At 35.2% G+C, this 25,616-nt stretch overlaps 1 protein-coding gene across 3 annotated transcripts in view; it reads right to left on the bottom strand.

Annotated features, from left to right (window-relative positions):
* The window catches only part of LOC117121775 (blood vessel epicardial substance-like), a 36,809-nt gene that overhangs the window by 7,465 nt on the left and 3,728 nt on the right, over positions 1-25,616 (bottom strand). For all 3 annotated transcript variants that reach the window (XR_004447624.1, XM_033267082.1, XM_033267081.1), the window contains exon 2: positions 2,528-2,633. Coding sequence is in view for 2 of the 3 variants with exons in the window: in XM_033267082.1 (XP_033122973.1) it covers positions 2,528-2,633 (106 nt within the window). In the remaining variant the exon portion in view is untranslated. The remainder of the gene's footprint in view (positions 1-2,527; positions 2,634-25,616) is intronic.

The following is a 25,616-nucleotide window of genomic DNA, read 5'->3' as shown; positions in this document are numbered from 1 at the left end:
AAATAAAGCTGTAAAACCGTAACAGCGATTGGTATTTATTCATGTTGGTTTCGTACAGAAATTTCAACCTTTCATGAAATCGCCCTTAACCCTTCCCGGGGCGAAATTTACTTATAAAATCAACATGAAGTCTCTATTACGACCAAGTGGTTTAAACTAATTAAGATTATGAGATTTAAGAAACTCAACGCATTTTATTTATTGAATTGGCCGTATTAAAGTTTAATTTAGATGAAATTGATCAGATTATTTTTATTATTATTAATATTATTATTAATAATATTCTTTGTAAATTTTTAACCGAGTTGGTTTGCTATATACAATATATATGTATATATATATGTATTGTATATAGCAAACGATGTATATATATACATATATATATATATATATATATATATAAATCATCAAAGAAAGGTAAATACAGTGTTAGAATAAAGGACATAATAATACATCGTGTAGCATAACATCAACGAATGTAGTCCTGTAAATAAATGAATAAACAAATTGTGTAATAAAATGCCTCTGGTGGAGACCTCTCGCTGTCAAGGCGAGCGTCATAACCATTAGACCACGGAGGCTTCGTGGTTGAACATATTCAAATACCACCAGATACACTCCATTACACAATAAGTACGGCTAGAAACAAATAGTTGCATATAATATAAATCAAGATAGCCGTTAACACTGTTAAATTATATACAAAGAAAGGTAAATACAGTGTTCTGTAAATAGTCCTGTAAATAATTATATATATATACTTATATATATATACTTATATATATATATATGTATATGTATATATATATGTATATATATGTATATATATATATATATATATATATATATCATCAAATATATACCCGTTTAGATTTCTGACACAGAGAAGTGTGTTGTGCCATTTTGTTACTTTTCTTTTCAGTTACGAAGCGCTGTAAGCAACTCTCCACAGTAAGTCAAAAACATTAAATATAAATTATATATAAAGAAAGGTACATACAGTGTTCGAATAAAGGACATAATAATACATCGTGTAGCATAGCTCTCAACGAATGTAGTCCTGTAAATAAATGAATAAAGAAATTGTGTAATAAAATGCCTCTGCCAGGACTCGAACCTGCGACCTCTCGCTACTAGTGCTGTCTCGTAAGAATTTTGTAGGACGCGTTAAGAATGACAAAATATTCTCTGTATCTACTGGAACCAAGCCGCATAGCTTGTATTCCACTATTTGCATTCACACCTGGGCTGTGTATATATGTTGCCTTGGTTTGGCTCTGTAATCATTAGTGGTCGTGGGACTAGTTTGGGCCCTACCTAAGCTGGTCGAACGTTTCGTTTGGGTCTGTACTCTAGCTGCACTGATGAGGCCTGGAAAACCGAAACGGATCCGTCTGCAGATATTGGGATTCCTTCCAGTGGATGCTTAGTTTATTTTGTCATTCTGATCGGATTTTCTCTACTGTTCCGTTTTAATTTTAATTTTAAATTGTTTTGCATTATATGGCCGTTTTCTGTTTTATGGGTTTCTCCCATTTGCCTTTCAAACTTGTATATATAGCATCAAATATATACCTGTTTGTATTTCTGGCACAGAGAAGTGTGTTGTGCCATTTTGTTACTTTTCTTTTCAGTTACGAAGCGCTGTAAGCAACTCTCCACAATAAGTCAAAAACATCCCCCGAGCAAAGTGTGCTAACATAAATAATGCAATAAAGCAGCAGTAAAATAAGAAGAAAAAAAAAACAATAAACAAATACGATCTAAGCAAGGTGAGAGAAACTATTGAAAAATGTGTGTTTTTAGATGGGCTTACAATCACAAGATCTGAGAGAATTAGGCAGACCATTCCAAAGTTGGGCAGCAATCGGTCGAACAAGTTGAATGAAGTTGGAAGATCTTGTTAAGCGCACATACATATAGTGTTAGGACAACTGGAAAGATTAAAAGAGCAGACGCCATAAAGTTATTTGAAAACAAAGAGAAGTTTGAAATTAATTATTTCCTGTACTCAGTCAACCAATAAAGATCACGAATAAGGGGAGATGTATTAGTACGTGACAAGAAAAAAATGAGTCTAGCAGCAGAATTTTGGAATTTCTGCAAGGTGTATAAATCTCTTTTTAACAGGTCAATGTACAGTGAATTGCAGTAGTCCAGTCTTGAATGAACCAGTGCCCTCACAGCAGAATGGCACGTCACCTATCTATGAACTTCCTGATTCTCCATAAGTTTCTTAGATGAAACTTAACAACCCTACTAACATTCCGTTAGAATGATCCCTACTTGCTTGTACCTCTTAAAATGCTACAAGTGAATACAGTATATACACATAAGAATCGAGTGGTGTGCTTAATATACATTTTACAAGGGTTTTGTATTTTGTTTTTATTAACAAAGCGTTAATTACAAGGTAAGAATTTGCGTATGTAAATCGGTTTGACGTAAACCTACAATTTTATCGTCCTTTTTACGCTGACGTAAATTTACCAGGTTTTCCTTGTATTAATACTCTGCCTACACTCACCTGAAATGCCCTCTTGGATCCGTCATTAGCCAGCCACTCTGGCGAGTCGACAAACTGACCTGGTCGAATATAATGTAAGAATACATCCCCGTGTGTCACGCGCATTCTGAAATCAAATTAAAGATGCTGTCAGTTTAATCTATTTAAAAACATTAAAAGAGATGTACGTTAGTCTCCATTAACAGAGATTTCATTTCAAAATCCAAGAGATAAACAATAATACTTTGAAGATATATACGGCAAGTATATAAACCTTAATTAGTGAAACAATTTGAGAGAATGGATAATGTGGTCTAAACAGTGGATACAACGACTATAAATACACCAATATACTGTGCTGGATACGTCATCAAGCAGATACCAGAAGATTGTGGAATTATATCACTAACACCGGTTGTTATATACAGTATCTCCTAAATTAATTTATTGTGAAATCTAGTTATGGTTAAATAGGCCGGTTAAGGTAAAAGAACTTAGCAATATCTACCTTAACGTACCTTAACAACGAAGACAAAATAGACACGCAACATTCCGAGTTAAAAAGGGAAATGAATGCTCCGTAATAATGAATAGCTTGTGTAAACAACCAAAATGGTCGAATAAAGTTTCACCAGGAACTATTGTTCTTGCGTTCCTTTTAACAATTTCCCTAAATATATATTTTGTCAAATATCAAAATGAAAAATGTAGCCTTGTCTAGCAACATATATATTTCTTAAAATTTAAAATAGTAAATCAAATCTTAAGACATAAAAGACACACTAATTTCAGCACACTAAGTGCTGTAAGTAAGAGGACCTACGTTTTTTGGGAGGCCTTAGCATGGTATTGAACAGTTCAGTTGAATCTGCTATAGTGTCTTAGAGACTTAATACCCATGTGAGAGAATTGTTGATAAATTTGTTACCAAACATGTGATGTAATTTTTGCAAAACCACTCTCCTGTAATGAGTAAAATCTATGCTGAGATTATTTGTGGAAATAAGTTGATTTAGAGTTGAAAATGTTTTTTTATTATATGATAAGCTCCCAGTAAGTTACTTTGAGACAGTCGTTCGACAGCAACTTCAATGGTGGTGTAAGAAACTGTTGGTGAAACAAAGATGGTGTATATTATTTCGTTAGAATTATTAGCAATATGTCAACTGTTGTGACAAAATGAGTCGTGTGGTACGAAAAATTAAAAATTAGTTATTAATATATTTCGATAGATGAATATATAAGATTTATTTTGGTGTTTAAATCATGTTCCTAGGTTGAGTAAAACCGGAATAAGGTCATTTTAAAGTTCAGATGTCTAAAAACATACTTCAGAGAAAATCGCCTGCAAAAATAAATAATAATAATAATAATAATAATAATAATAATAATAATAATAATAATAATAATAATATTATTATTATTATTATTATTATTACTATTATTATTATTATTATTAATAATAATATTATTATTATTATTATTATTATTATTATTATTATTATTATTATTATTATTAATAATATTACACAAACACGAGCCATTGCATACACTGGGCCTACGTTTTATAGTTCTTATCTGAGAGGACTTGTTCTACCACCAGAACCAAAGCCAGCGTGCCGTTTGAGCCAGCGTCGATATGGCTGTAGATTGGGGCGCCCCTACATTAACCGTTCGGCCAATATAATTGCCACTTTTTGTATGTGTTTGGAGACCAGTGTAGCCGTGTTACTGGTTAAGATATTTTGCAAGTATATTATGTAACATACTTGCAATTATTCTTCCATACAGTGAGCTCATAATTATTTTATGTCATATTTATAGAGCCTTGCTTTTCTGAGAGGTAAGCTTGATAGTGGAGACATATGACATTATGCTGTCAGAGGATTTGAACCGATGACGCTAAACCGAAAAGCAATCATCTTAAAAGTACAATTCTCTTGATCATATCTATTATACAACAATAATACAAATTTACAAATACGAATGGTGCCAAACAAGTGCTTGTTTCATGTATGCTTCATGTACCACAAAACCTCCACCAATCATTACTAAAGGATTCGGGAATCCATGTGAAACATAGGCCTGCTAAGCCTGGAATGGCATCAAAGGCATCTTTGGCATTAGTCGAACAAGCGTGTACTGAAACATTATTTACATAGTGAATTATGACATCATTAACTGTAACAGTTGCTATCGCGGTACCTCTCGTTACCTGACACAATACCTGTGCACAACCGAGCTCTATGAGGGCAGTACTCTTTTACTTCAACCTAGACAAACAATGAACAAATTGCAGAGATAATAAGAAACCTTTGAACTCAGAAAATGTACTTCGAATAATGTCATTATAGGTTTGTAATGTACATATAGGCTGTAGGCGTATATATTTTTACTTCCTTTTAAATTAAGAAATTAGTTGTAAGTGTTAAAGTAAGTAAGTGTACGTGCAAGTGTTTTACGGTGACAAAATAATGTATTTTGAGCAATGAACCATGTAGTAGATTAAATTAACTTAAAGACAATTATTATTATTATTATTATATATCAGCTGTAAACAATCAAAAGTTTTAAAAAATATCAATATCATTTGAATTTAATGTATTTAGAGCATTGTCAGCATATCAGCAATTTCTATCGTAAAAAAATTAATAAATTGGCCATTACATGCTTGCCAATAACTTTACCACATTATTAACCGAAACCGTTGATGGTCTTCAGCAGTGGTCCGGTACGATTTTCATTCCACCATTGGTGGTCTTTGTGTTTACCCACTTCCTAACTTCACTTCAATTAGCAAACTTATATTTATTTATTTTTTTTGGCTTACTATGATAGGCCTAGAGAAAGCCAATAACGTATTGAATAAATAAATTAACATTGCAGATTATGTTTTTGAAAAAAAAGGTTTCTAATGTGAGGGCATTATCGAGAACCTATTCACTATAATATGAACACAATAAATTACATACGTATTTCTTTCTTACGTGTACTATCAGATGGCCAACTTTAGCCATACCCTCGTTGCAGGTCCAACGGTAAAGGGATCAGCTTCTGAAGGTGGTATGTAGACGGGACAGGTGTTGATAACTTTATCACACCGCATTCGCATGTGGAACTATCTGCCAAGCCCAACCTCTTCATTTCTGACTTAAAGCGACCAACTCCTGTGCATAAGCGGTTCATTAAGGTAGATTGTTGACATGGTAGTCCTTCTCCAGTAACACCTCCTCCTGGTTCCCAGACGTACTGGTGGATGTGAGAAGGCCCAGCTCACTACCACGCCTGCTTCCAACATGATGGTAGCCATGCACTTTTAGATAGATCCTCAGGGTTGGACTGGAGCATCTTCTGTGCCGCCTTCCTATAGGATTGGCGGGATTTGAGTCTGCTTGGAGGCACCTTTGTTGTGCTAGTATTGTGTAGGATATGTCATCCATATATCCAGGCTTTCCTTGCCAGAGCCAGGGTTGCCGCTTTTTGTCGAAGGCTGGCCGGTGAAATACCTGCAAGGACTGGAAGCTGAACAATGGAGTGATTTCAAGCATCCGGTTATTACTCTATGTGCGTTGTTGATTGCAACATCCACCTTTTTCACATGCAGGCATCTGCTCCAGACCGGGGCACAGTATTCGGTGCAGAGAAGACCAGGGCTTGTGTAGATATCCGAAGAGTCTTGGCGGAAGTTCCCAGTGTTGTAACAGCTAGACGACGGTTAAGTATAACCCGTTATAACACTTTTGCCTTAACATCTTCTATGTGTTGTTTAAAAGATAGTATTCAATCTAGGCGTACTCCAAGATATTTCGGTGCCTCTTAATAATAGATGGATTTATATAGCGCAAATAGATGAGGTCTCTATGCACTCGACAATATTGTAGACAAGAAAACAAAACAAAAAAAAGCCAGAAAAAAAAACAATAAACACCAACCTAGCACCAAAACCGAAGTATGGGGATACATCATCACCGCCAACAGGAGATCTGTGTTTATGTACTCCGGTTAGCATCGGTTAAGTCCAGTGGCGGACTGTCAAGGCAAGCAAGATATGCAGGTATGCATACCCTGGCTAAAACAAAGAATATATAGTAGTACAGCTTCTGCGTTTGATTTAGCATTTCTTAGCAATCTAAGCACAATCTTTTATATAAACCTTAAACTTTCGAGTGGATTGCTGTAGTATATTGGAAAAGCAAAGTTTTTTAATGTTTGGCCAACTTTGGTATCTAGGATAAGTTACATTCGGGCCTATCGCATCGTACTCGTTAAGTTGCTTAGAATTTCCGCATGGCTAGTTTTCAATATCAACCAGTCACGTAAAGTATTAAGTGAGTCAATGGAAGTCAGAACATGGTCAGAGCATACCCTACAACACTTAAAATTGCTATTGTGAGCCAATTTAACACTGGAGTGGAAGCAGTGCTTCCAAGAGTATGTGCGCATGCTCTTCTCGCAAATCAGGACCTTCACTGCCGATCGCATATTCTATCTATATGCCTAATCTCAATGATTAAAGTTTAAATACATTTGCATGCATATAACCGGTATAGAATAAACTTTGAATTGTTATTATTTGAATTGAAATATGTTAAAATAGAGGAATAGGAATTAGTTTGAAAAGAAAATACTACAACTATGCCTGTATTAAAAATAACATACATTTGTATTTTGGTTATAGCGCAATCTGATCCTGTATAATTCAATTCAATTCAACTTTTATTCAGTCCTATAACTCCCGTTAAACTTTCTATTCCTGGGACTAAAGCACATGCACATAGATTTTTTCGAGTTATATAAAATATCAAATTTATTAGCATATTCTTCACAAAGATTAACGAGCTTTTGAAGGGCATCGAGCGAGGGTGCAAGTAGCACCATATCATCAGCGTAACTTAAATTATTAAGTTTGATTTTGTTAAGCTCACATCCATAATTATAATTACTTAGTATGGTATTCAGACTATCAATAGACATAACTCCACCTTGTCGCACACCATTCGTTATATTAAAACATCTTGACGTTTCTATTATAGTACTCCACAGTCTACTTCACGTTTCAGTGCAGTGTTTTTACTTTTGAAGGCGAACTGATGATCTCCAGACTCCACATATTACTCCACGTTTCAGTGCAGTGTTAACTTTTGAAGGCGAACTGATGAGTATCCCTACAGTAATTAATCAACAAGTTTTCAAAAACTTTAGACATTACAGATGCAAGTGCTATCGGTTTGTAATTATCCATACTAGTAATGTCACCAGACTAACTACAGGTACTAAAACAACTCGCACCATTTCTTTAGGGGCTTAACCATGAATTCACATGACATTAAAACATAAGCTAAGTAAAACATCAACACGTTTACCACAGTGTTTTAGGTGCCATCAACTTCAGGGGATTTACCCCCTGAGAGTTTAAGTATACAGTCGGATAAGTTATATGGATTGAAAATGCTCTCATCAATGCTAGAACAGTTAATTTCAATAATTTTATTTAAAAAAAAATTATGAATATCATTTTTAACACAATTGAATAGCTTCTCATAGTGGTGAGCCCATGCATTACATATGTTTTCATCTCCTTATAATTGTTCCTTGGTCCAGGTTAGGATGCACTGAATCCCAGAAAAGATCAAGACTTAACCAGTGGCGGACCGTGGGGTAAATTGCAGGGTATGCTATGTATTGGCATATGATCCCCCTGATAAAAATACTCGCCAATCCACCGTCCACAGATCATGCTCAAGTAATTACAAATCATCTCAAATCACATTATTTTGTTAGTTAGCCCCCCTCACCTAATCACCGACCTAATCACCGATTTGCCTAATATTACAGATGTGATAATTGACAGATTTACAAACGTTAGTAACATGTTGCTTTAGAGACATCGTGTTTTCAAAAGTCACACGAAAATTACGGACTTCCAGTGATGGAGTGACCGTTAGTATTACCAACGTGTAGATACTGCAGATTGGGTGAGTTGGAACGATGCCTAGAGTGTATGACAAGAGTTTCAATCTTTCTAGGATTATAACAAAGCATACTTGTAGATAGCGAAGTTTGTACTTCATTTAAATAAGCTTCAACACGATCAACTGCATCGTCTATCGCATCAGGTTTAAAGCCGAAGTACAACTGCATATCATCAGCGTAAACATGATAACGGCATAAATGCTTGCTAATAATATTGCTGAGGGGACAGATGTAAATGGTGAAGAGGACAGGACCCAGAGTTGATCCCAGTCGGACGCCACATTCCAAAAAACATGATCAGAAATAGACGATTTAATTTTAACACATTGGCGTCGTGATATTAAATATGAATGAAACCAATTGAGTGAAGAAAAAGACTAATCGTAGTAGTGGGCAGAGACACTAAAATCTTAGCCGGAAAAGGGTCTAAGTCACAGGTGTTAGTTCCCATGACAATTTCAATAACATCTTCATTGTTCAATAACTTCAAACTCTCAAACCTCGAAAGCTGTAGAGCAGGAGACCAAGTCATCGCCCAATGCTGGGCGATGACTCATTTGGGGTGATTCTGTTACGCAGACGTTTGATCTTTAGTAAAGAATGCATTGAAATCATTGGCCAGCTAAAGGTGACAGTGTCGTCGAGAGCCAGTAAGGGCCCAGGGCAACACCTCACATTCCCCCCCCCCCTTCACTTGGGACCCCCATTCGGCCGCTTCCCAAATTAAGTCTCCTCCTAAATCTGACAACAAAAGTTTTCATCCTGGCTTGGGCTCGGGCCCTATGGAGATTTTTTTTCATCTTGGTCCGGGCCCTCCAGTAGACCCGGACCCTCGACGCCACTGAAGGGTGGCTCTCAGCAGTTCTAACAATCTTGAACAGGCGTTTTTTTATCGTGACCACAGCTATCTATTTTAACCAGAATGGAGGCGGTTTTTTTCAACCAGTACACGATGATACTCAATGCACATTTTTCTGGTAAGCAAGAAGATTTGCATCTGTTTTAGACTTTCGCCATTTACGTTCTGCTCTTCGCTTATTCCTTTTGGCATCACGTCATACTCTATTAAACCATTTAGATGATGTACGATCTGACACACGTAAAGTTCAATGGAGTGAGTACATTCCTGAGTAAGGTGACAGGAATTATACTCATCAATTATAGCTGAGTTGATTTGAATTGAGTCAGTAAAGTGCGAGAGCTTCTTTGTAATTTGACTTTGTTGGTACAGTAGTTAAAGTCGACCCTGTCATACTTTCTCTGCGAGATGACTTTTTTCCGGTAAGTGGTTTGTTGGCATCTAGACTCGCGTGAAGAAGTAGTGATTCGACAAAGCACATGCATCAACGGATGTACTTGTGATAAGATCAGGATTATTAGTAATAATCAGATCAGGAATATGCTGGTGTTTATGGGTAGGAACATTAATGATTTGTTTAAGATTGAATGAACTGAGGACATCTGAAAGCTGGAGCGTGTAAGCATTCAGTGGAACATCAGCATGTATGTTGAAGTCACCTGTAATTATGACATTGAAGGACAATTAGTATTGCTCAATGAGAGTTGAAAACTGCATGTTCGGACGGGGGGGGGGGGTGGCCTATAGAAGAAAAAAAGCGTGATTGTCTTCAAAGTAACTTGACGATGGCCTCACAAGCTTCAAATGATCAAAACTGGTCGAGTCTACGGCAGTTTCTGGAAAATCGTGTTGAAAGATGAAAGTTCAAAAGTTGAACTGCGTTTGACCTTGGATTTCACCTGTGTGCCAGCTCGACAACCACGATTACGATGTAAAACTCTTTCATACGATTGTAAGCAGTAGGCGGGATCTTAATCTTACATTTGGTGTTGTAACACAGCATTAAACGTCTGTTGTACATTATAAGCTGCTTTTGTTTTGGCAGGTAGGCCTAGGCCTCAGCACAGGCAGAGCAACAGACTTAAACTGAAAGGGGGACAGAGGCTCCAGGCATTGTGACCATTCGCCCGTGAAAAGATGATTTGGGCCTAGCCCAAGCAAGAAACATCATCCAAAAACCAGGAAAACAAGGACAAATAAAATACAGGAAACCACACAATAGATGGGTAAACCAATGTATTCAGGAAGTATAAAATCTCAAAAATCAAGTGAGGGAAAGGACTGTAGAAAACAGTAACAAGGAAAACACTTTGAATCAGCAGCTACAACAAGCGCCAGTCAGTTGTGTCTTGGAACTGCAAGTGTTTGTTGTCAACAAAGATACCAATTCCCTTCTTGATTCTTTGTTATTAAGATGATATGACGCTGACACTGGTTTGGCAATGTTAAGCTGGAGACGACACTTCCGGAGGTAAATTACCAATGTGTTTCTATCTTGGTTATTACTATCTTCCATCGCTTTCCTCATTATTGCCAGGTCTTCCGCGTATCCATGCTGTATCCGGTAGATCGGGGATATAAATGTTAAACAACATTGGCGAGAGAACGAAACCCTGTGGAACACCGTTTCTCTGTCTCCTGCGCTGACCGTTGTTCTTTTGGAGAATGAAGCTCCCCATGATGAATTTTACAAGAATTCGATCCGGGATTACATTTAACAGCTTCTTGCGAAGTCTACGCGGTGTCAAACGGTATCATATGCAGCTGTCAAAACATTGTACCAAATTTCTCATTGACCTGAAAGCTGTTCATGAGGAAGCTGTGGGTCCACCACTGGTTCAATAGGACAGTGAATCACCCTCACCAGGATCTTGAATGTAACGCAGAGCAACGATATTGGTCTGTAGGGCTTATGGCCATCTGCACGTTTATTGCAAGCCTATGACAGAAGCACGGCGCCATAATTTGGGAGTTTAGACCTCCAGAAACAAGACGAGAAAATAAACACAGCCAATTGGATGTTATTGTACTCTGTTTGATAACTTGAGTTTTCTTTTTGTGTCTGCTTTAAGTTCAGTTGCTGTAAAGTCGCCAGGGAGATTGGCATCAACACTGAGTGGCGTAGAAAGGGAAGATACTTCATGAGACGTCAAGCGGGCAGGACTAGACGTATCAGAATAGATAACTAATCACTGAATGTAGGATTTTACAACATTTTGTCATACCACATATAATTACTACTCAAAGTCTATTCAAATTTAAAAAAAACACATAACAATTACAAAAAAAAAAAGAAAAGAAAAAAAATACATTACTAACGATAACACAAAAGTTCATACCGTGCTTATTTCTATTGAGATCCTTATCAATAAAAGATCTATAATTGACAATATTTTGGTTGTTCACAGTATTGGTTTGCAAGCATCTTCAACATAAGGGTGATCACTCTGTACCACGAAGGATCTACACCACAAACGTTTTAAACGCTCTTGAAGCCTGCAAGTTTGAAGAACTCGATAATTGTTCAAATTTTATAATCAAAAATTGCTCTGATAAATATATCTCCAGTTCCGTTATTCCATGGATTCACAATATTGCAGTTCACAATAAATAGACAACGAAAAGTTTGTAATTATGGTCTTTTATTTGAAAACCATAGTTTTGTTGATTGTTAAGCCTATACAATTCATTGTGACGATGTTGTTAATATTGGTTACGTGGGATGAATTTTCGAATTAAAGCACTATAAGCAAATCTTGCTGTTTAAATTTGTTTTCATAATTGTAACAACAATAGAAAAAGAAATTGGAGCATAAGTTTAAACACAGCCATTAGCTGGGTGAATCAGCCAAAACAAATCTGACTGGGCAAATTGAATTGTAACAGAATTGTTGATATTTATTTTATAAGTTCAGGCGTTTCTTTGGGAAAAATTTTAACTAGTTTTTGTAAAAAGATATTTGTCCATATTTTATTGTCTTTTAGCAACCTGTCGAGTGGCAAGGCAGGAGCACAATAAGTAACAAATTAGAAAGTTTCAAGGTTTTCCTTTTGTTCTGGTTTAAACATGCCGTTGTTGAAAGATGTGCCTCCTTAAACTTTTTTTTCGGGAGCTATAATATTAAATTACTACGCCCCTATGCAATTGAGAACACAAGGCTTAGTTCCCAGCTGTCCCGAATTGTTTTTTTATTTACTTCATTTAAAATTCTGTTTGGTTCAACTACCCAGTATGCTTGCTCATTCATCGTGGTGTTCTGAAATTCAGCTGATAGCAACGACATTTATTGGTACGATTGCTGCACAAGACCTCAAACCTTGTGTTGACAATTTGGTGAATATCAGTTGAACCAGAATGCAATCTCCTAATCTTCATTCTGAATAATTTATAGATAGTTAATATAAAGGAAAATTTAACATTGCAGGTGCAGCACATTAAATGATAAGTCTGTTCCAAAAGGCGATGAGCAGTAATAATCTGCAATTCAGCAATTCTAAATCTAAACTAACATAAAACAACTAAAACACAAGGAAAACAGCGATGGAATATCATCAATAACATAATAAACCTTATATCAACACACACAGTGATATGATGTAGTTTTGTTTTGTGAGTTCAAAAACCTTCTCTTGTCCTGATTTCGTCGAGCAACCACAGTTGCAACAAATCACTCCGTAAAGCATGAGTTGACAATGCTCAACAAAAAATAATATACTGAAGAAGTAGGAATTATTTATGTTAAACTAGAACACTGACAGCAAAGGTTTGTTATCTGCAATAATCCTGGTGGTTCTCATCTAATTTTGACTATTTCTTGTTAATTACTTTGGTACAGGGGTGGCGCCAGGATTTGCCCGACAGGGTGGCCGAGATCCCCGATGTGGGGGGGGGGGTACCGATGTTCCCGACGGAGGGGAATATTTCCTCGACGAGAGCAAAGTGGGCGTGGTCGAGCAGCGCTTAAAATGTTTCGAAACGGTCCAGTGGGCGAAGCCCCAAAAATTTTGACAGTTTAGGGGTTTCAAAGGCTTATTTAATCGAATTTAGAGTCTACTTATATGTGCAAAATACATATCATCTTTTTCTCTCCCCGACGAATTGTGGTTTTTCTCCCCGACGGGCGGGCCAGCTCTCCCCGACGAGCGGGCCAGCTCTCCCCGACGAGAGGCCCTTGTCCCCCACCCCCGTTAACGCCACCCCTGCTTTGGTACTAAATTAACGCTTGGTATTCGCATTACTGTGAAGCGTTGTATTAACTCATGGCTCAATTTGAAACCTCTGATACATCAGAGGTTTCAATCAGTTATGGTATAAAATACATGAACATTCAGTGGAATCTACATTATATAATTATCAAAAGGAATGTACCGCGTACGTATGGCCACTGTTTGTGTGGCACATCCCATTAAATGGAACAGTAATCTTAATACGCTAAAAGCTCCGAAAATTTACGCTGGATAAATAGAATCAGATGGAAACGCCGGCGACTCTTTTTACCCGTTACAATTCCTTGGAGAACATAGACCATTCGTCTCATGTGCAAGTGTCATAAACAGATACAAAAACGCCTACATTACAGTAACAATGTACAACTCGAATTTTCAGTCAGTCCTAATAAAGTGTTCACATTCCGAAGTAGAATACAGTGGCGTACAGCTCATCAAGTTTTTTTCCCGTTCTTTAGAGAACTCACCGATGATTCAAGATCTTCTTATGGGCTTACGAAATTAAACCTGTCTCTTATACACATCTAGATGTGTATAAGAGACAGATATATATCAAAGAATAAAATTGCCAGTGGCCTCACGCTGTTTAAAGATGCCATAACCCACCGTGATTACCGGGCATGCTTGGTTCAGCATTTAGGTTCAGTGGGCAGGTTAAAGAAAGTAACGATTTGGGTGTACATTAAGGATATCATCCATGATAGAGACGTGTAAATTACAGTACATTTTCAAAAAGAAGTATTGCCATATATATCATGTCAAATCAAAATTTGAATATTGTTTTGCAGAATAACGAAAGCAATGCCACAATTTAAATTACGGTAATGATATACACTGATACTACATGCTTATATTGTCTGTTTAAATGATGAATTCAAATCTGATAAAAACTGTAGAATTCATCCACGGATCAATTGTACAATAATGTATCATTACTGTGATATTTATGTGATACAATAGGCCTATTTCATACAACAAAACCGGACGAATAAACCAAGGAGTAAAATTACGGGGGAGGGGAGCGTAAATAATGAACCGAATAATGAAAAACAGTCTTCGTATTGAAAGGGAGATTTTGTTCCATTATGACCACAGTAACGATGGGATTTTAATATTCTGTCTCTTGTGTTTTGAAAGTCAAATCCTTAGTAATCCAACAATCAAGAACGTTTCACATCTCTGAAGATGGAAGTTGTCCCTTGGCTATCGTATCATCACAACACTTATTTGTTCATACTTAGGCATATGCTGTTACAAGTTCGAGTAAAGCCAGCTGAATTAATTATTGTTCTTATCGATTAATTAGTGTTTGGTGTTTTACCGATTGTAGCCCCCCGAGTCCCTAATAAGCCAACTAGCATAATATAATTGCCTGCTCTCAACGGGTTTACAAAACTGCTGCTAACATAATCTCCTTGATTTCTACATACGATGTGCACACATGGTGCTCTTGGTATAATTTTCGTGTTTAAGCGTTCCATGCTGGCTATCGTCTGCTACTCGAGCTGCATCACCTGGTTGATTCTCAGCAGGATAGTGCCGACAGTGCCTTCCATATTTGGAAATCTTGTTTTACAGTACCTCTCGCTCAGCTTCATTCTAACGTCTTGCACTTGCTTTGCTGAGTGTGTTTATTAATTTCATATACTTTGATATTTTACATACAGTGTATAAACCCTCTGTGCTTTGAAATTATCATATTTACTTAATAATTCAGACACATCAGTAATCTGTTATCGGTTGTACGTATGTATGAAACAGGATCTAAATATATTTCAAGCGTTGAGAGGGAGGTTAAAGGGTCGGTAAATCGATCGGGACATGCATGGAATATCTGTATGCACATACTGTAACCGCACTTCATCATGTACTGTAGAATCGTAAACTGAATATCATTAACAACCATATCAATTGAAAGATTTACATAATATTTAAATGTACAAATGATGGACCACACAATGTAAATAACTTAACGTATTGGCCTAAAAGTAAGTAAAAATCAATTTGTATACAAAACGAATATAACGCATGAGGCACTTTTAAAAATAAATCCAAGAAAATTATGTGATCCAGAATCGAAAAGAAGTTATTGGAAAATCTTATATCATAAAGTATGTGTAATTAGATAGGACCTATAAATGATTGTTAATATGCATGATGTTTTGTGTGGAGATAAATAAACTTATATATTCAAAATATAAAAATTTAACAATTGTTATATAGGCCTAGTCAATTGTGAATAAATAAATATACTGTACATGTAGAACTAATTAGATAAAAAGGTGTAGGCCTAATACCTGCAAATATATAAAAAAAAAAAACGTTCTGCGGCGCGTAGGCTTATACAAGTAATTCGCAGTTGTGGTCTCTCACATGTACAGTAAGGTGAAAAATGTAAATATTACATCTGGGAATACAGTTATTATGTGGACCTAAAGACGCTTGTAAAACTCAGGTGCAGTGGCAACGCCAGTGGGTGGGGGTGGGGGGCAGCAGGGGCTTAAGCCCCCCACACCGGACAGGTCAAGCCCCCTTATCAGACAGAGCTCGTCGGGCAGTCGGACTAAAAAAAATATAAAAATAGGCCCACGCCAAGCCAACACACGTTTGTCACAGTTTGAGAGTGTCATTTCTGACCATCCAGAGGTTCCTGTCCTTAAAATAATCTCAGTTGGGAGGGTGAACCCCCTCTTAAACCCTTCCCCCAACTGGGGACTACGACCTCAAGTCCCCTTGTCTGTCAGACAGCTCAGCTCCCCCCCCCAACCCATAAAATATACCCTAGAGCCGCCACTGCTCAGGTGTTAGCCACAATATGAAGCCCTGTATTTACAATCAACATATCGAAGACTACGGGGTTACACTGAATGCTTTAGTTTATTTTAGCCCCTGTTGTTGTGGGATGATGTGAAGCGCCTCTCTACGGCTGCTACATTATTCGTCACGGACCACGCCCACACGCACATAATTCAGCATATTGACGCGATTTATGGGTTTTTTTCCTCTTACCTTTACCTATTTCTAAAATGGATGTTGTCCTAATCAAATCTATATATAAAACAACATCTAATCAGAACTAGGAATCCAATTGAGACTGGTGTAACGATATTATTTGCTTATAAATTAATCAGGTTTGGAAGAAGAATCTTAAAATTCTGAAAAAATATGGTGAGAAAGTAGAAAATATCGTGTTTGCAACTTGTGTGGTTGAATGGAAACAATTTTTAAAAACTTGAAATTGATCCGTATTGTTCAGTAAAGTTTAGTATATCATATTACACTGTTCTTGCGCTGAGAATATTATTCGAACCTGTAATTGAAATAAAGATATGTTGTTCTTGATAGGTACTTAGAAAGTGACGAGATACTACTACGAGTTGGGTTACCAAATAGGATTCCATCTGCTTTGGTTCATTCATTGACCGTAAAAGAGATTCCAAGAATGTTGCAAAAGCCATATCAGTATTTAATATGCCTACTGATACCATTGTACATAAACACTGCTACTTCGAGTATAGTTAGTCAATGAAATTTAATGAAGTGATAACGAATAATAATAAAAATAATAATAATAATAATAATAATAATAATAATAATAATAATAATAATAATAATAATAATAATTTTCAATTTTCAATTTTATTCAAAAAATATTCAAAAAATACCTCTAAACAAGGTGAAGCATACATAGTTAAACACTTTCAAACACCGGAAATAAAACATTGACTTAAATTATAAATGTCAAATAATTAAAACACTGTACAAGGTTACTTAACTTGCATATTATATACAAAACAGGACAGCAAGACGAAAAACGACAAAAACCGTATAACCTCTAATTCAGAAGCTTCTGAGTAACAAGTTTAGGTAATGAATGGTTTCGTTGTTAAGGGAGGTGGGGGGGGGGTCAATCTCCATAATGGTTTTTTATACTGTCACAGATACCGTGATCATTACAGTCGGTGCGCTTTATTCTGTTATTCAGATCTTTGCTATATTGATTATTTGTGACATACAATGATAAGTAAAAATCATCTACATCACCAGTACTGCACTTAATCTTATCGACCAGAGTGTTCTTAATGTTTTTGCAGCCATTGGCTTTAACATTTAAAAGATGAACATATAGGCTTAATTTTCTCTATTTCAGTTATTACAAAAAATCTGGTTAATAAGATTAAGTTGATTTGTTCTGATTTGACACTGAACTTTACTTATATATACTTAGGGCATGCAAAAGTGGGGTGTTCCTACAGAACTTCGGGAGACCAATCGCAGTTTTAATCAATTTACTTTGTGCAGTTTCTAAGTTTCTAATAGCACTATACAAACATTACTTAAAAATGCTGCTTTAAATGTAGTATTGTTATTAGTGTCAATGAACGCATTTGAAAGCCGCTTTGATAGGTTAAGCACTGCGTACAAATTGACGACATGTCCTCGTGTTTCAAGACAACGATAAGCCAGTAGACATTGTATCTGTCTCTTATACACATCTAGATGTGTATAAGAGACAGCTGCATAGCCGTAAACACAATATAAACAAATATATAAATAATAATAACAGTACACGAATAGGAACATGTAATAATCGTATTAAGCATAGCTCATCAACAAGTTCAGTTGTATGAAAGCCTCGATGGCACAATCGGAAGGAATCTGCAAGACAGAAGAATGTCGAGGCTTAAAAACTTCAGTTGGGCTACATATGCCGTAAAGATCCACAAAGTAGCAATCCCTTTACAAGACCAATATGCACCCAAGATGCTTAGGGAGGAAGTTGTTTTAGTAGTAAGAAAAAATTGCTGTTACTGTGATATGAATTAATATAAAATACTTATTTTCGACAATTTTATATTATATATAGGCCTATATATAAAAAGTGTCCCCTTAATAGGGATGTCCCTAAACAGGAGTAATTTTATTAAGGGGACACTAACCAACAACATGAAAATTTCTCCTAAATGTGGGTTATGGTACGAAGTAATCATACAAGGAAGACGTACATTTTTTATAATGTTATATCAGTTGACCTAAAAGCGAGATATTATATTAATTAAACCAATGGTGAAATCAAAATAAATGTAATAAGAACAGCAAAAGTTGTATACTGTTCCAGATTACAGTACAAAGACAGATACAGCAGAATGAATAGAGTAATGACTTAGAGCCAGGATGAGGGTTACGGTATGGATTTTCAATCGTAAATGAAAGTACACAAGAAAAAAAAATCTCATAAGTAAGAGTCAAATATTATATAAAAGTATTGAGAAAAAACAAATAAATCACATGATTAGTTTATACAAAGTATCACACACAGTATAGTAGTAGGCATATACCGATATCCATTTTATAGATTTAAACATTTTATTTTATCGCTTAAAATTGGTAAAAATCTCAATTTAAATGTGATATTGTTATTTTGAATCTATTGTATAGTTGTAGGTATACAATAAAAAAAATAGTGATACGATAAAAAAAAAACACTTTCCCCTTAATATAGGGGTCGAATATGTGTTGATATGACCATTGGCACTTAAAAAGTGTCCCTGTCCCTGTCGCCTTAATAGTTCCATCCAGTAAGCGGCCAGTGTACTTGCTGTTGGATGTGAAGTAAATAAATAAATAAAACATACAAAAAAAAAACCCAAAAAAAACAAAAACAAAAACATAATCAACTATTGCTAAGTACTTAATGTGCATACAAACATCTTAGTTGATATATCTACCGCATCTGGATTGAAAGTAAAAAGTAAAACCACCACCTCCAATATTTTTACTATGTGGGGATTGAATGGATTTATTTGCAAATATTTTTTTTTGTAATTTGTGTGAGCCTGCGCAATATTTAAAAAGCATGCCTGCTCTCCCAGTCTTTGATAGGCTGTAAGACAAAACCCTTTACCAGCCTATACAACATGCACTCTAGTTTGCGTTTTACTAGTATACTGCATGCTAAAATACAAACATTACTTAAAAATGCTGCTTTAAATGTAGTATTGTTATTAGTGTCAATGAACGCATTTGAAAGCCGCTTTGATAGGTTAAGCACTGCGTACAAATTGACGACATGTCCTCGTGTTTCAAGACAACGATAAGCCAGTAGACATTGTATTGTGCATACATTCACTCATACGTAAAGTAATTGTTTTTTCGTACGTAAAGTGTTTTTCTTTCGTACGTAAAGTGTTTTTCTTATAATAGAAAGAAGAAGCGTAAGCAAACAGTTTCATGGGGCATACGGTATTATCTATATTTAGTGGTGGTAACATCTGGCAGATATAATTTATGACTGCTGTTTATTAAAATTTCTGTAATAAGCAAATTTATGTATTCATTAACTAATTTTCAATTTGTTAAACACTCGCAGATTTCTCTTCGTTAACGTTCAAACTTTATATATAATTAATGAATTACCGCTAGACGGTTTGTAATTTATCTCTAGTATGATGTAAACATCATCTTTTCGGAGATCCTGTCTTCTCGTCAAAAGAGAGGATATCAGATCTATTATTTTATATGCATAAAGGAATGCTGTCCAACTACACAACGGCATGAGAGATTAGCTGGATTCAAACTTGCGACCTTATAACATATAAATATGTATTTATAGGACAACATTCGTTGAGAGTATGCTACAGGATGTACCATTATGTCCTTTATTCGAACACTGTATTTACATTTCTCTGATGATTTATATATAATTCAACAGAGTTAATTCTATTCGGACATCTCCGGCATATCATAGAATTAATTTTTCTGTGAGGACCTATCAAAAATAATATCAAAAAAGCAAAGGGATAGGGGCCTACCACGTGCTCAAAAACACGGATGTACAAACCACGTCAGCGATCGACCAGAGTGCCATTGGTCACTACCTATCACCCTAGGTTACCACCACTAAGGGCTAATAATTCTTCAGAAACATATGCCATCCCACAGGCCACAGAACGTATTGGTCTTGTTTTTCGGGATACACCGTTCACAACCTATCACAGACCACCTAAACTCTAGGTTCCTCTATAAGATCTAAATTCAAGAGCCAAAATAACTCTTGCAACAGCCACAATTTGGGCAGTTATCTTTGAGGTTCATCATGCAAAACATGCTCTTGCTAGATTCTACACAATTATTCAAGAGCAACCAAACAAACCACATATTTCGAATAAAACAATCAATTAATTGCCTCACCAAAAATGCCATTTATCTCATATATTGTTATTTTATTTCATGTCGGAGAAACAAAAAAAGCATCAATTGTATGGGAACCACGCAACATTGATCAGCTATGAAAACATCTTGATCACAACAAGTAGCAAAAGATTTCAATTCAGCTGATCATTCAGTTTAAAAATTCAGAGTGATTGCAATAGACCATAATGCCAATTGGAGACCGTAGCTATAATGTGGAAATATTGAAAGATTATATAAATTGTAGAAGGTATATTTCCCAACCAGATTTTGAATCAAACATTAACCATCTACGCATAATTATACATTTTCATTGCTTGTTGTTCTCATTCTTGGTCTGTCATCATCGTACACGTGATATGTTTCAATGAGCAATCATCTATCCGTCAAAAGATTGCATTTCTTATGCATCATATTTTACCGTAAATCGGTTACCTCTCACTTGTGACGTTAATTAATATTTTTAGGACGTATTTTTTTAGCGATAAACTAAAAAGAGGCAGAAATAATGGCGCTGGCTAATATTTACATTTCACATTAAACAATGAACGTAAACGCGTAAACTTTTTATAAAATGCGTATGAAAATAACCTTTCAAATTTCAGTGGGTCGTCAAAGCAAATGCTATGATGCCTTAATCTGAACGCGTTAATGTAATGAGTTTACATAAGAGCTATACAAACATACTGATCTTATTTCGTTCCACTAGGACCAACAACACATTCTTTTCAGATAATTTGTATTTTTCTACGCAGAAACATAACTAATAATATCGATAATATAGATAGCGATGACGACAATGATGGTGATGATGATTATGACGACGATAACGATAACTACGACGACAATAATTTGGATAATAAAAATCATAATTATAGTCGTTACAATTATGATCATATAAATTATAATTATCATTTAGATTCAATGCTATATAGCAAACTCTTAAATACGATAACTGCTAAATGTAATCCGACCATCTGTGACGCCTAGAGTAGTCGAAGCATGGTTAAGTATCAACCTATGAATCATCGGTCTTTGGTTCGATTCCCAGAGCGACTCTGTTAACCTCCGTATACATAATACGATAACTACTGTATAAAAATTCAATTTGTATTTCAATTTTGCATTCCATATGAATCGCATGCACACATAATATGATTAAAGAAACTGGTTGTTTCCCGAGATTCGACTAGCATACATAGTTATCATTGTTGTTATGGTTATTACTAAACCTTTTACTAAATACTGAATAAGAATACCGATTATTTTATAATCGCTAATTTTTCCGTTCCATAGACAGTAGAGAAATTGTTAAAAATCACTATCAATACCGAATCCAAATGTTTAGTTACAGTATTTTTCTTGTGTAAAACGATAAACACAAGTCATGTAAATGTAGAATATCTGTATATTAACAGAATTAAGAAGAGATTTGAAAAATCACTCGAATACTGAAAGATTATATAAATTGTAGACGGAATATTTCCCAACCAGAATTCGAACTCAAACCTTTAACAATCCAGGCATAATTATACGTCCAAATTTTCATTGATTGTTATTCTCATTCTTGGTCAGATAATTTACATCATCGTACACGTAATATGTTTGGGTGAGCAATCACCAATCCGTCAAAAAATAAATGTCTTATGTATCATATTTGACGGTAAATCGGTTTTATTTATTTATTTATTTTTATTTATTTATTTTACCTTATCACTGAACACACACTTTAAATATATAGCACTGATTTCCCAAAGTGGTTCAGTTCTCAACTACAAAAGTTTTGGAAAGAAGATATATATACACAGTAACAAAGAAAAAAAAACCAAAACTTACTACAAAATTATAAAACAGAATGAAAAGGAACATTGGATGAAACATATGTTTAACAATATTATTTAAATAATATGGTAATGTAAGTTAAGAGAAAATGTAGGTAAATTAAGATGGTATTATGGAGGATTTTAAAATAGAATGCCTAAAAGTTGAAAGTGTCATAGATCTAAAGCTGCTGCGCGAGTTTATTCTATAATTTAGTAGATCGGCATACAAAAGTTCTTTTACCTTGTATAATATTCCAGGTATATTCAATGAGTGTATTTTTAACATCGACTGCGAGTACAATGCGCATGCAAACCATAATTAGTTACCTGTCAGTTATGTTATCTAATTAAACTTTATTTCTAGAAAGTATTTTACTGGAAAGCTAAAAAAGGAAAAGCCGGCTAAATTGACGCGGACTGAAATTTACATTATAAATAAAACGATCACATCATCTGGTTTAAATATTAAATAATAATTGTTCTGTGTATTGACAAGAAGAAAGCTTGCAATAACTTTATTATATATGTTTTACCACTCGGCTAATATACGGTAATGTTTACATTATCAAATCTGCCATGCTCGAAATTTTTGAAGAGAAAATACGGAAACGTATAAACTAGACAAATCATTTTTTACTGAAATAGTTTTGTATATTTATGGGCCTTTCTTCTGAACTTTATTTTTTCTGAAGTACTGTATATAAAGCACTCAATTGATATGCTGATGCAAAGTTTATTATATAACCATTGTAAGGTAAGTTATATATTATATTTACTAAATTATGTAAAAGTCCTATAGCTCGATTCTGGTATGTATTTTAATTAAAAAAATAAGTTGGTGCCTTATACAGAGGCAAAATTATGTCTAGAGTAGACTTGTTGGTGGAGTGGAGAATTGTTATTATCCTGACGATTTTTATAACAGGCCTAATAATATTGAATGTCTCCATCTTTATCAAACCTTTATCAGGAAGCTCTATTTTTATCATTATAAGTTATTGCAAAACGAGTGCAAACACTTACACCGATATTCATTGTTCATGATACAAGGACATTTGACATGAGTATTTGGACGCCATTGACGCCGCATAATCTTAGTACTGTACTGTACTAGCAGGTACTAACAAATACCTAATTTCATCAAAACTACACTGTGAGCCTGACATACCGCTAACTAGTCATTTATCATTTTGAAGATAGCTTTTAGGTACGTATCAGACAAATACCTTTTCTATGGGCGGCACCTGGATCACTTACAATGTAAAATCTGGTAAAAATACTGAATGTCGCACTGTTTTCGTTACTTTGTCGAATTAAGGAGAGCATACCAACATATTTTTTAAATGTTGAAGGTATTAGACTAATACTTTAATACCACCTTCGCTACGCACTGCATATCATCATCATTATCATCATCATCATCTTTATCATCATCATCATCATCTTTATCATCAACTTTATCATCATTACGATAATCATCAACATCATAATTATTATCATTATCTACTCTATCATCATCCCTAATCATCATCATCATCATCATTACCATAACCATCATCACATTATCATCACCATCACCACCACTAATTATTACCGCTACACCACCATCACCATTACCATCATCATCATCACCATCACCATCATCATCCCTAATCATTATCACCACTATCATCATCATCACCATCATATCTAACTATCATCACCATCATCATCATTACCATTATTATTATTATCATTATTATTATTATTATTATTATTATCATCATTATCATCATCACACCATCATCATCCTTAATCACAATCACTATCATCAATATCATCATCATTATCATACCTAATCATAATCATCATTATCATCATCATCACCACCACCATCCACCTCTTCGCTACACCACTGCATATCATCATAATCATCATCATCAACATCATCACCATCATCATTATTATCATTATATCGACTCTATCATCATCCCTAATCTTCATCACCATCATCATTACCATGACCACCCATAATTATTACCACTACACCACCATCACCATTACCATCACCACCATCATCATTCCTGATCGTTTTCACCACTATCATCAATATCACCACCATCATCTCTAACCATCATCATCACCACCACCACCATCATCATTACCATCATTATCATCATCATCATCATCATCATAATTATCATCACACCATCATCATTCTTAATCACAACTACTATCATCAATATCCTCATCATTATCATCCCTAATCATCATCACCGCCACCACCATCACCATTATTAGTATTACCATCATAATCATTAATACAGATACAGATACAGATTAATTTAATTGTCCAATTATTTTTGGAAATTACATTGCTCACTTCCTATATAATTATTCTTCTTGAATATCTAAAATTAAACTCCCTAATCCCAGCTGGGTAGAATGAGTACTTGTAACGGTCCGTATGCGCACCCACTGTCCTCATTCTACCACTTCTGCCTATGCGGGAGCCGATCATATACGCGTGGAGTGGATGGCATCCTCTAGGATATTTTTAAAAAACAATGGCAAGCCTTTCGTGGTAGAATGAGTCAGTGACTGCACAGGCGAACCGATAACTTTCCCTGCCCTACCCAGCACCCTTACTATTTTCTCTTTATCCCCTTTACTTATTTTCCCAGCCCACCTTAACATACAATACCCCCAAACAGAAAACATCACCGATACGTAAAACATCATAAATTATTTCCTGCTTAACCCCAAAAGAACCAAGGTTTCTAAGACAGTAGAGTCTACTATTTAATTTCTTAACTACATAATAATCAGTATGGTCCCTCCAACAAAGTTTATTGTCAAACACCAACTCGATATACTTATAAGAATCTATAATCTACACGTTTTGACCATCTAATCAACATCATAATCATCATTACCATCATACATCATCATTACCATCCTCATCTTAAATAGGCTACTATAATCATTAATCCTCATTAATTATCATAACCATCATGTAGACCATGTCAAACATCAATAATCAGGAATGTCGAGAATC

Source organism: Anneissia japonica, unplaced genomic scaffold, assembly GCF_011630105.1.
Source record: "Anneissia japonica isolate Jap-2015-1 unplaced genomic scaffold, ASM1163010v1 scaffold3436_len560460_cov161, whole genome shotgun sequence".
Taxonomy (NCBI): domain Eukaryota; kingdom Metazoa; phylum Echinodermata; class Crinoidea; order Comatulida; family Comatulidae; genus Anneissia; species Anneissia japonica.
This window is presented reverse-complemented; position numbering and strand designations above follow the sequence as displayed.